Raw genomic sequence first — 12574 nt, 5'->3', positions numbered from 1 at the left:
TAAATACACGTTTCTTTGCTTCAAGAATAAAATTCATGGTGTAGCTGAGTGGACATTTTTGTAAATCTATGAAAAAAAACAAAAACAAAACCTCAATCCCATTGTTTTTTCATGCCTAAGGAAGAATAAAAACACACACACACAAAAAAACCTCAACTAAGGTTCTCATAATTCATGCATGAAAGGGTTAAGGGAGTGTACCTGATTTCAGGGTTCCTACAGGTTTCTACAAATTAAATTTAAGACTTTTTAAGACATATTTAAGACTACTTAGAACAGAATTTAATGCCCATTTTACAGCCTATTTCATGACCATACAAAGACTAATGGCTGCATGTGTGTTGGCCTGAATGTTCTGTGATCATTTCTCACAGGGGGCTGCAAAGTTCGCAATAATCGGTTCCCAGTTTTATATATAAATTGTCGGGTTGGAACGGGTGGAACTCAGTAGTATAACCTTACTTTCTTGGACAGTTTGGACATTTCCCAGGCACATTTAAACACAATACAGTGAACAAGTTCATGGCAACATCATTTAAGACCTACCATATCAAATTTAATACCTCTTAAAGACTTTTTTAAGGTAATAAATGCTGATTTGTAAATTCAAGACTTTTAAGACTTTTTAAGACCCCATGGGAACCCCGTGATTTGTGCATGTTCCTCACACCGCCCTAACTTTGTGTTTAAATAAAAAAAAAAAAATAATAATAATAATATCTTTAAGATGTTGTCATTATATTCATACTCATACACAGTTTCAATAAAACAAGTCATTTAGATCATTTTTATGTTATTTTCACAATAATATTTAACATTCTACACATCCCTGAAATTGCTGTCCACAACTTTGGGGGAACCGCCCCTTTAATAATCTGGTTGATGACATCACAGATGGCATCATCAACATTTTAATCTCTTCATTGGTGGTGGAAACAGTCTATGAGAGCATTTAGTATTCACATTTAACATTTTTTGTCATTTTGTGTTTGTACTTGGATGTGGCCAAGCTTAGCGTGTCCACCCTGTCACCACTGAATATCTTTTATACAAGTGGTGCCAGGCTTAAGAAACCACGCCCCTTACAAGTATTATTTCTTATTTTGGCATTGATTCAGCTGATGTCATCATAGACATAGACAACAAAGAGAAATTTTGGTCATTATAAGCCAATGGGAACAAAAAGATTTTAAAAATTCCTAAAAATGTTGGACTTACGTTGACCTACTTTTCCCAAAATGCAATCACATCTATACTGGGTGACTGGCAATCTACACTGAACAAAAATATAAATGCCCCACTTTTGTTTTTGCTCCCATTTTTCATGAGCTGAACTCAAAGATCTAAAACTTTTTCTGTGTACACACAAGGTTTATTTCTCTCAAATACTGTTCACAAATCTGTCTAAATTTGTGTTAGTGAACACTTCTTCTTTGCTGAGATAATCCATCCACCTCACAGGTGTGGCATATCAAGATGCTGATTAGACAGCAGGATTTTTGCACAGGTGTGCCTTAGGCTGGCCACAATAAAAGGCCACTCCAAAATGTGCAGTTTTATCACACAGCACAATACCACAGATGTCACAAGTTTTGAGGGAATATGCAATCGGCATGCTGACTTCAGGAATGTCCAGCAGAGCTTTTGCCTGTGAATTGAATGTTCATTTCTCTACCATAAGCCATCTCCAAAGCTGTTTCAGAGAATTCATGAAGAAGACTGTGCGAGGAAAATGGTGGTCACACCAAATACTGACTGGTTTTCTGACCCCCTGGACCACCCAATACAGTAAAAGAGCACATTTTAGAGTGGCCTTTTATTGTGGCCAACCTAAGTCACACCTGTGCAATAATCATCCTGTCTAATCAGCATCTTGATATGCCACACCTGTGAGGTGGATGGATTATCTCAGCAAAGGACAAAGGAGAAGTGCTCACTAACACAGATTTAGACAAATTTATGAACAATATTTGAGAGAAATAGGCCTTTTGTGTACATAGAAAAAGTTTTAGATCTTTGAGTTCAGCTCATGAAAAATGGGAGCAAAAACAAAAGTGGGGCATTTATATTTTTGTTCAGTGTATAAACTCAATTTGGTATGAATTCAATCAGTAGTTTTGTTGCTGAAGTGTTAACAAAGAAACAAATCAAACCAAAAACAATACCCCTTGCCTCCTCTTTGGGGACAGGGTAATAAAAGTTTTCAGAAGTTGAAACTATATTTGTTGAACATTACTCAGTCCTCTTCAAACATGATCTACAAGGGCTGTTCAATAAGTTCATGGCCTCACCCAGAAATACTGGTTGTTATAATACAGGATGTTACATTCTTTCGTGATGGGATAGTGATGCTTGAACATTGATGGACCAAGTGCATTGCTGTAAATGGAGATTATGTTGAAAAATAAAATATAAATTATCAGTCTGTGTTGTTCTGTTCTGGGTGAGGCCATGAACTTATTGACCAGCCCTCGTACTTACCAGCTCCAGGTCCAACATGTGATTATTAAACGCTAACTTTTGCCAAAACTGTCCACCACCACATATTTTTACAGGGTGGACATATTTGTTTCTTATTTTGTGATCTGCTTGTACTTTACTTGCAAAAAATGTATTAAAAATGTGGCAACTTGACCAACATGCATTTATAACAGCCTACAGTTGACTTAACACTTTGAATACAAAGTTAAGTGGAAAATCTCAAGTTTTTTGGGGACATTTTGAAGTCTGAAAGGCACCTTCTAGTGATATTGACCCTGTTATAAAATAAACAAGTGGTGCCAGGCACAACAAACCCCACCCCTCACATGTATCGTAACTTATTTTGGCATTGATCCAGCTGATGACATCAACTGCCTCTATATATATGTGCCAAATTTGAAGTAAATTGAAACAAAAATGTTTTTATAGACATTTGAAATTTCACCCATTATAAGTAAATGGGAGAACAAAAAACATTTTAAAAATTCATAAAAATTTTGAACTTTGACCTACTTTCTCCAAAATGTAATGATATCCATTCTGGGTAACTGGCAGTCTATAAACCCAATCTGGTATGAATTCAACCAATAGTTTTGTTGCCAGAGTGTTAACAAAAAAACCCAACCAAAAACAATACCCCTTGGGGGGGGGGGGGGGGGGGGGGGGTTAATACCTGATACCAGATTAAGACTTGTTCAGTCACTCCAATGGGAAACTATTCATGCCGATCACTAAGAAGTCAAAGCACAATTCTACACATAGTTTAAATGTTATTAGTAATATCCACTTTATTTGCCATTTCCAAATAACACACAAAAATGAATTGAAATGTAAGCTTTACCTCTTGCATTCACAAACAGATAGGCTACATTAGTGGTTATGTTTAAAAGAAGTAAACATGAAGGAAACATTTAAATCGATGGCATACACACAACCACCCAACCAAAGACACATATCTATCGCTTTTTTTTTTTTCCATTCCAAGGGTATTTATATAAAAGGCAAAACGAGTTATTTGAATACCCAGTAGGAGAGAGTGCTCAAAGCTTTCACACAAACATCATCTTTAATATCACCCATAAATCCTGCTGAAAATATCTGGGCCATCAAGTTTGTAAAACTATACATGAGGACAAAGGAACAAGTCCAGCAACTATGAGTCATGTTCTGTTTTTGTTTCTGTATAAGCAATGAAATATGTTTAGAGTGTTTGATGTCAGTGTTAGTAAAAGCAAGCGCGACGGCATGATTATCGTAGCGAACTGAACGTAGAAACACTGCGATATAATGGCCATAAGCGAAGGAAGATGACGTAACAGACTGTGATTCTCGCACTAAAATCACATTTTCTACACCCGTTACTTCAGCTTTCGATCGTGTTATGGTGCATTGGAGATTAGCCCTTAAAACATATTAATCCAAACAAATTTCCCAAGCATTTCTAACATTTTCGATCACAGGTGTCAAACATACAGCCCGTGGACCAGAACCAGGTCATCAAAGGGTCTAATGGGGCCCATGGGATGAATTTGTGAAATGCAAAAATTTCACGTAAGATCTTAATCAGTTCAGTTCAGGAAGAAATTCAGCCAAATTCAATCTCAAATGGGTCCGATCAGTAAAATACGATCATGATAATCTATATATAATGACAACTCCATTTTAACCCTCCGCCACACTGGCTGCAGGGTATTGCATTCAGTTGGTCGTCCATCCGTCTGTCCAAAAACGTTGGCATGCGCTGATAAGTCAGGCTGAGGGTTTTCAAGCACACATTAAGTTTTTCTTTGTTTCAATGTTAAAAAAAAAAAAAGTAAAAACACATGAAAATATTTATATTTACAAACTAACCTTTTCACAAAAAATGTGAATAACCTGAAATGTCATAAGTGTAATTTTACCAATATTCTACCTGTTACTAAATGTTTTGTGTTAGTAGATTGACTGTCATCTGTAAGTTGCAATGCATGTGTAAATAAACAGGCATAATAGTTAAAATTGCACTTATATTTCTTAATAAATTTGTTTGTTCATGTTATTCACTTTTTTTTTTTTAAAGGATAGTTTGTAGATGTAAACATTTTCTTGATTCATTTTACTTTCTTTCACACTTCAGAGTTGACATTTTTTATATACTATGCTAATATTTTACTGGTCCGGCCCACTTCAGATCATTCTGTGCTAAATGTGGCCCCTGAACTAAACTGACTTTGACACCCCTGTTTCAGAATAAAGTTTGCCTCACGACCTGACGAATACCCGACTCTCTGCTGTGTGTTTTTTTCAGTAAACAACAAACACCACAAATATTCTTCTGCATCACTGTCTTTTTGTGGCGTTGGGCGCACACTGATCTGTGACAAACAAAGCCTGTAATCAGAGGCTCACAGCTCAGAATGTAACTACAGGGAGTCGGTGCCTATGTTAACGATTTCCACTGCTTTTGAAGGAGTGGGTTTTTATGTTGTGGTCAGAACGTCGAACAGAATTCACGCTTAAGTGCTCCTGCTTTACTTAGCAAAAAAAAAAAACAACAACAAAAAAACACCAAACCACATTCAATGACCGTTACAGCCTAATGATGGTTTCTTGAGTTGTATCCAAATATCTGTATAGTCTTTCTCTTTGAATTATAACAATCAGTTTTTGCATAGACTCCAGTGACGGCATCTTTTATCCTCTTATGTAATTGGTGAGCTATTGCTATTGGCAACATGCACCACTTTTACTCTCACATTAGTTACTTTTATAAAAGTTTGACTGGATCAAAGTGAAATGTGGAAACAACCTCTGGCTGACAGACTGTAAAATGATAGAAAAAAACCCATATTATTCTTGAGGGGAAATGAAAGAGTGGCTCAGCTATAACGGGGATGTCAGAATGGTTTCACAGTGTATTTTGGTCTGTTCAATTGAACCATGTTTTATGCCAATTGAATCATGCATTGCATTAACCCTTAAAGACCCACACAGCCACTGGCAACCGAAATCACCTACTGGTCTCAAATGTTTAACAGCTGTTGATCCACTAATCCTATCAATACATGGAAATAATAGGTGTAAAATGCAGTTTAATCTTCTTCAGTATTGATTCACCAGTAAAACCCATGGAGTTTGACAAATGACAGTGGATGGAGACACTTGTTTTGTTCAGTTAATGATACATTTTACTGAAAAAGTCACTTTTTCTTGAGTTTTCTCTGTTTTCGATATAATAACCCTCAAATGTAATCTCAGCGTGATGATTAAGGTACATGATCAGTAAATTAAATACAGGAAAATACCTGATTTTCACTGAAAAAAATAAATAAATAAAATAGGAGGATAGTATTATAATAAATGGAGATAAATCACTTAAGAAAGGTTAAATAGAGAGAAGAATTCATTTGGGAACTGCCACAAAAGTAGCACTGGGTCTTTATGGGTTAATATTCAGCCAATGTCTTACACTGTGTCAGTCTTTTGTCTCTTACAATATCAAATGGAACATGATAGGTATTTTATTATGGGGATACTACGGCGTAAGAACGCAGGAGACGTACACAAAATGGAATGAAGGTGAACAAATCATTGTTGGCGGCCTGAGGTTATATGTCATGGACAGAATGCTAAGACAGGGTTGATCACATTCACAACGGACAGAGGCAAGAGTGATGCACTGTACGTGAATGACTAAACACCTCGGAACCTTGCAGGGAAGAGCCCCAACTGCTAAAAAAAAAAAAAAAAGAAAAAAAAAAGTCATTCTTTCACTTCCCCTTTTGCCCTTCACCTGCCTCGGTTTTACAATGTTTTACTTTCCTCACACAAACACAACCCAGAGAAGGGTCAAGCGCTCACTACTACAGAGCAAGTTGTCATTCACGTCGACTATCAGTGGGCACTTGTATGGACTAGTGAGCATTGTTCTTTGGTGACACAGAGCGACTTTTTGGACATGAAATGCCTTCTATCCATTACGTTGCGCCTTTAGATTCATCTACCTATTAATTTATTCCTACTTACGTCCCAATTAGGAAACAAAATAAATACGAGTGGAATTCCAGGTGACGGATTAAAAGTCTGAGCCAGGGTGAGCAAAGTTGGCAAAGGAAGTCTTTTGATGACTGTAAGCTTATTTATTTTATCAAGATGTGTTAAAAACACAGGATGTGAAGGATGTAGTGTTACAGAATCACCTTTTATCAGAGCACCAGGGATTCCTTTATCGCAAAAAAAACAAAAGGCAATGAAAGTCTTTAGCCAAATGAGGTAAAACTTCTGAAATGTTAGAATCGAAGACAGTTCAAGTGTTGTAAATTCCCTCACAGATTAGGGTTTAAGGGTAATGTTCAGCGTTGTTTGTGCAATTGAGAAGACTCAACAAAGTGGCTCCTGGGGGAGAGAAAACGCAGACATTAGTGAGCTTCGTTTACACTGGTTGATATGATACAGGAAAAGCAAGAACAAATGTGACTCCACAGATAAAAGTAAGTGTCCGTAAGAAGCATATCGTGTAGTAAAATGAAGTGTAAAACCACAAATAGGAATGGCAACAAATTTCAGCTCTGGCATAAGTAACGCGACAGCCTTTGTGGAAGGAGGGAAATGTTTGATAGATTCACCAGTGCAATGAACACGTCCCGGTGGCACTTGATGAACTCTGGGTTGACACAAGACTGCTCGACTTCGCTAGATGGACTGGGGCTTTCCACGAATGAATTCTAGTTTCATCTTCCCCTGTTTCAACCTTGGCTCTAACGCTTCCGCTCCGTCTCGTCTTTTTTGAATTTGCACTGCACAGTTTTCTGAATATACTATACACATCAAACTTTACAATGAAAGGTTTTGTAACATTTCAAGGCTTAGCCTCATGTCAAGCATAGGCCTAAATTAAAACACCATCCATTTATTACACTCTGTAATGTGGTCAGAGTAAGAGAGAGAGAGTACATAAATTATTTGGAGTGTCAGCACATAAAAAGTTAGAGCTATAAATGGTGTATGGAGTGCCGTCTTACTACTACCTGACGCACCAGCAGGACTCCTGTTGATCAGGAACTGAAGGTCATGGTCAGGTACGGGCACAAAATAAATGCAAAAGTCTGAGAAATGTATATGTACAGAAGCAGCGACCCTGCTCTCTTTTACCACTATAAAATACAACATCTCTCTCTAATTCTCTTGGCCAAACTTTTACTCTTCTTCTTCCCGTTTTTCTCTTTGCTGTCCTCCATTTTCCGTGCCCGGATCTCTCTCATCAGGTCAAAGAACACCTGTGGAAAAAACACACAGGTTCAGGTTTCTCATTTTCGCTGTCGTTTCAGAACGGCGGGTGCTCATCTTTTAGCCGCTTCAACTCACCTTGTCGACGTTGGCACGGGTTTTGGCCGAAGTCTCCACGTAGCACACGCCCCACTGCTCGGCGCGGGCCTTGGCTTCGTCTGCGCTGACCTGCCGTCGGTCGTCTAAGTCCGACTTGTTGCCGACCAAGAGGAAGGGCACGTTTTCGTCTTCCTTCACTCGCAAGATCTGCTCTCTGCAGGGACACAGTCATTCAGCCATGAACTATGGAAATAATCAGGCGTTTACATCTTTAGAGAGACAGATGGCATCATGTTCACCGTGTACACAAGGGACTTAATCCTTACAGAGTCTTATTTTACTCATTTAGTTTTTGCTGATCGAATTTCATTTCTGAAACGTACAAAAATCTATATCGTTAGCCTCATAGCATAACTGTGTTTGGTGTTATTTAACCCCCACAACCTTTGAAAATCAATCTTTCCATTACAGAACACACTTATACAGGGTTCCTACAAGTTAAATTTAAGACTTTTTAAGACTATTTAAAACAGAATTTAATGCCCATTTCATGGCCAAACTGGCACAAATTCATGACTCCTAGAATTTAGGAAGATGTATTTATTTACTCCACCTTGATTTCCATCGTTACGAGTCATTTTCACCGGGGGCTGCAAAGTTAGCGATAATTGGTCCCTAATTTCAATAAAAATTGTCAGGTCGGAAGGGGTGGAACTGAGTAGACTAACATTGCTTTCTTTGCAGCTTAGACATTTCCCAGACACATTTAAACATAATACAACAAATAAGTTAATGACAACAGATAAGACCTACCATATCAAATTTAATACCTTTTAAAGACTTCTTTTAAGGTATTAAATGCAGATTTGTAAATTCAAGACTTTTAAGACCTGGTGGGAACCCAGTTATAATACATAATGCTCCTTTCTCATTTGCACACTTCTAATGAAGCTTGATATCGTTAGCCTCATAGGATAATTGCCTATGAGGTCATATTTTCGGCCAAACTTTAACATCTGCATAAAATGAATCAACAGTCAGAAAAGTTATGCAGATATTACAATTAGGCTAAAAATATGGCTTAGGCAATTATGCTACGAGGATAACAAATTGTAAATCACATTTGGGATTAGTGTCATAAAATGACTTACTAGGCCCCTGAGAAAATTCCCCATGAGGTTTCACTTAGATATGAAATGTCTATGGTACAGCTTCTTGGGAGTCATAATGTATAACCAACAGGATGTCTGCAATTTTGCTTTGAATAAGGGAACTTTGCTCCATTTGTGCCACTTCACACCATCGTACTTTAACAAACTCCTGCTCCATAATTCAGTCAAGTAACTTAAGATTTAGTCAGTTGGATCTGCAGACCAATGTGTTGAAGTGTTTTCCAAATGCGGAGTATTCACTGAGCAGAGTTGCTGTCATGACATAGTGAATTTCAATGTTTTGCAAAAATATTAACGAATAGTGCACTTTAGAAAATGTAAAACTTTAGCCTGTACACAACGGTTCAGGGTTATTTAAAAACTGTTGGTGCATGAAGTCAAATTCAACGCCTTTGTAACATCTGAGATCATCCTCATCACCCTCATTAAAACCCCTCAATTACTCCCTGATGTGCACAATGATGCCTGATCATCACTGATTGCAGATTTCATTTAAGCTAAAAAAAAAAAAAATAAATAAAAAATACAATTATCTTTGCCAACGCTTCAAAAGGTCAAAAAAGGGTAGGCAAAGTTGTTTTAAATTTTACAGACAAGGTTTGGATAATTAGTCTCCGTGACACTATGATAAATGAGGACAGATTTCATTAAAGATGCTGTGTGTTCCACTCAACCTGAAGTCGACTGTTGCTGCAAAAGATTCCAGTTCCGTGATGGAAAATACACAGAGGAAGCCTTCACCGCTGCGGAAGTAGTTGTCCCGAATGGCTGCGTAGTCCTCTTGTCCTGCTGTGTCGAGGATGTCGATCTGTACCTCCTCCCCGTCCAACACTACTTTCTTCCTGTAACTGTCTGCTTTGGTGGGCTCGTAGTCTTCAACAAACTACACGGAAGAAAACAGCGACATTTAAACAACATGCAAACTTCATATGACTGCTGTGTAAACATAATGGAAATTGATGCAAATGCAGGTTTAGCCACGGGCTCACCTCGTCGTACATGAACTGGAGAGTGAGGGCCGACTTCCCCACACCTCCGCTGCCCACCATAATCACTTTATGAAGGGCTAGAGAGTTCTGCCCTTTCGGCTTCGCAGCTGCCATGGCTCTGTGTACTGAGAGAATTGAGTGTGAAGGGGAGAAAGTTCAAGGTGGCGCTGGAGGCGGAGGGAAGGATTGTGAAATGACGACCGTGATAATCAGTCCCAGGATTCCAGCTGCAACGAGAGGTGGAATGATAATTCCAGTGGAGAAATAAAGAGAGAGAGAGAGGGACAGAGAGAGAGACAGAGAGAAGAAATCCAAAGATGTTTCATCATTATTTCCGAGGCTCTGGAATCTATTACCCCGCTAATACAGTGTAGCGTATGACTTGCTGTACATGGCTGACACTACAGGAAATAAAATGTGATAATGACCATTGGCATGAGACCAATGCACTGCTTTAAGTAACTTTTATCATCATCACCCCTCCTTATAGCTCTTCGCCTCTGCAGAAGAACAACATATTGACAAGTCATCCTGCAGCAATAATGAACACACTGTCAAGTTAAAAACACAAATACAGGAACATTCTATTCATTCAACTGATAATAGGTCAATAATAGATAAGGATTTTCAACAAAGCATCTTACAATACCATGTACACATAAATTACTATAAATTTAGACAGATATCTAAATGAATGGCTGTAGCTTTAGAAATAGGTCATGTGATTTATCTCCAAATTAACTCATTTCTTTAGAATGAATACATCAGTTTTGTAACAAGCAGAAATGACCTCATATTTATGTTCTATAAACAATCAGTCACCTTTAATGAGTAGATAAAAGAATGATTTTTTTTCCCTTGGAAGTCAGATAAAAATCGATAAAAATGATTACACAAAAAATAGACAAGCATATAATGAGTAAATTTGATGAGAAAATACATTTAAGCATCCACAGCCATACGGTCCCACAACATGATACAGAAAAACTGCAAATAACTACAGGATTAAGATGATTTAAAGCAGGTAAGTATTAAGTAGATTTTTAAATATTGTTTCTTTATGCTTTTGAAACCTCATTGTGTCAATCTTCAACATTCCTGTTATTAATATTACATAAAAATAAGGCTGCTACGTGTGACCCAGGGGAACTTGCAAGGCTTTTGGGGGTTAATATTCTTTCTTTTAGCTTGAAATTGACTTATAACAGAACACTGTTTGAAATCTCACAGTTAGGTGCACTCAAGTTCAATCATATGAGTTAAGATAAATTAGTAAAGTCTAAATTGTCAGAAGCTGCCTTGTGAATTTAATACCACATTTTAGCCAAATATCTGAAGTCAGACCAACACAAATAGACCCTCCACCCAGCAGGAAAACAATGCTCACTGCATGACATATGGATACGCAAGCAAAGCCACATCACGACTGCAGTACAAAACCACCGAAGCAAATTCCACTAACCCAGAAAAGAACCTGGAAAAGCCATCCTTACAAAGAAATAAAAACTTCATTTTAAAGCTAATGGCGGTTTCTGGATAGAATCTGGCAGTGCTCTCCAAAGTTTGACAGGACTGGATAAACTCTATACACATGTCGAAGTGATCCAGTGGTCGGTTTCCCACACTGGACAGTTTGAGGCTGTGGGAATAACATGATGTCCAGCAGTGTGTGTTTTCTGCTGTCTCTTCCCATCACAGGCCCACACAGACCTCTGGGGATCAGGGATAATGTTGGGAATCCGGCCAGAAGTTCATTATACAAATTAACAAAAAGCATTTAGGCACAGGAAGGCAACATTGAGATTTACTAGGCTAGTCAAGGGTCTGGTCCTTTCACCTTGCTTATTTTCCTCAGAGTCAGGACATAAATCTGCCATATGGAGCAGTTCTGTTTAGTAAGTGAAAAGGCACTTCACATAAGTAGACCACTATTCTCAATTAGGAACTTTCAGGTCAAGCTTTAATAAAGCAAATCTGGAAGTTCTTGATGTGATCAGGATACTTGACTGGTCTTGTACTTTATATATATAAAAAAAGCTATACAAAGCAACCACAGATGCTACCTTTATGATGCTAATGTGCATCATTGAGCAGATTAACCAATTCAACAACGGATTATGAAATTAGCCACTAGTTATACATGTACGTAGGATGCTACTCAGTGAAGCAAGTGAAAAAGACGACTTACCGATACGATAGCAGGAAACTGAATGATACAAATGACGATGTAAAATATTTAGAAATTATGTTGACTTACTGGCAACTTAGCTGGTGTCATGCCAACAGCAGGTAAACCGGCTAGCAGGTTGCCTATAGTGGGCGATGCGGCTAACAAGCTAACTAACCTACCCCCGCTTCCAAACGTTACTTTATCAGTAAAAAACACACGGCTTCAGAATCAAGATAGCCTCACACGAAATGTAAAAAGCAACCCTTAGAAATAGGATACACAGCAACAGATGTTTGCTCGATCCTTACCCACTCCTCGTTAGCCTGCTATGGTGGCCACACAGGCGAAGAGGCTAGCACCAGCGATAACAAGCAGCTAATCACAACTAAATGATGCAACGTAAAAAAGACGGAGCGTGTCCGGCCCTAAGCTCTCAAACAACGATGTATGTGGAGGTA

At 38.1% G+C, this 12574-nt stretch overlaps 2 protein-coding genes across 4 annotated transcripts in view; one reads left to right on the top strand and one right to left on the bottom strand.

Annotated features, from left to right (window-relative positions):
• Nucleotides 1-6584: 6584 nt before the first annotated feature.
• ralaa (v-ral simian leukemia viral oncogene homolog Aa (ras related)) overlaps nucleotides 6585-12574 on the bottom strand; it is a 6308-nt gene continuing 318 nt past the window's right edge. For 2 of the 3 annotated variants that reach the window (XM_030123069.1, XM_030123070.1), the window contains exons 2-5: nucleotides 9947-10173; nucleotides 9632-9840; nucleotides 7825-7999; nucleotides 6585-7736 (exon numbers count right to left, since the gene is read on the bottom strand). In XM_030123069.1, coding sequence (XP_029978929.1) covers nucleotides 7614-7736; nucleotides 7825-7999; nucleotides 9632-9840; nucleotides 9947-10060 — 621 coding nt within the window. In that variant the 5' untranslated portion in view covers nucleotides 10061-10173 and the 3' untranslated portion in view covers nucleotides 6585-7613. The remainder of the gene's footprint in view (nucleotides 7737-7824; nucleotides 8000-9631; nucleotides 9841-9946; nucleotides 10174-12574) is intronic. The other variant, XM_030123072.1, reaches the window with a different exon arrangement.
• The window catches only part of med1l (mediator complex subunit 1-like), a 26590-nt gene continuing 24816 nt past the window's right edge, over nucleotides 10801-12574 (top strand). Inside the window, exon 1 of the mRNA XM_030123056.1 lies at nucleotides 10801-12571. The gene's annotated coding sequence lies outside the window, so the exon portion shown is untranslated. The remainder of the gene's footprint in view (nucleotides 12572-12574) is intronic.

Source organism: Sphaeramia orbicularis, chromosome 20 (genome assembly GCF_902148855.1).
Source record: "Sphaeramia orbicularis chromosome 20, fSphaOr1.1, whole genome shotgun sequence".
Taxonomy (NCBI): Eukaryota; Metazoa; Chordata; class Actinopteri; order Kurtiformes; family Apogonidae; genus Sphaeramia; species Sphaeramia orbicularis.
This window is presented reverse-complemented; position numbering and strand designations above follow the sequence as displayed.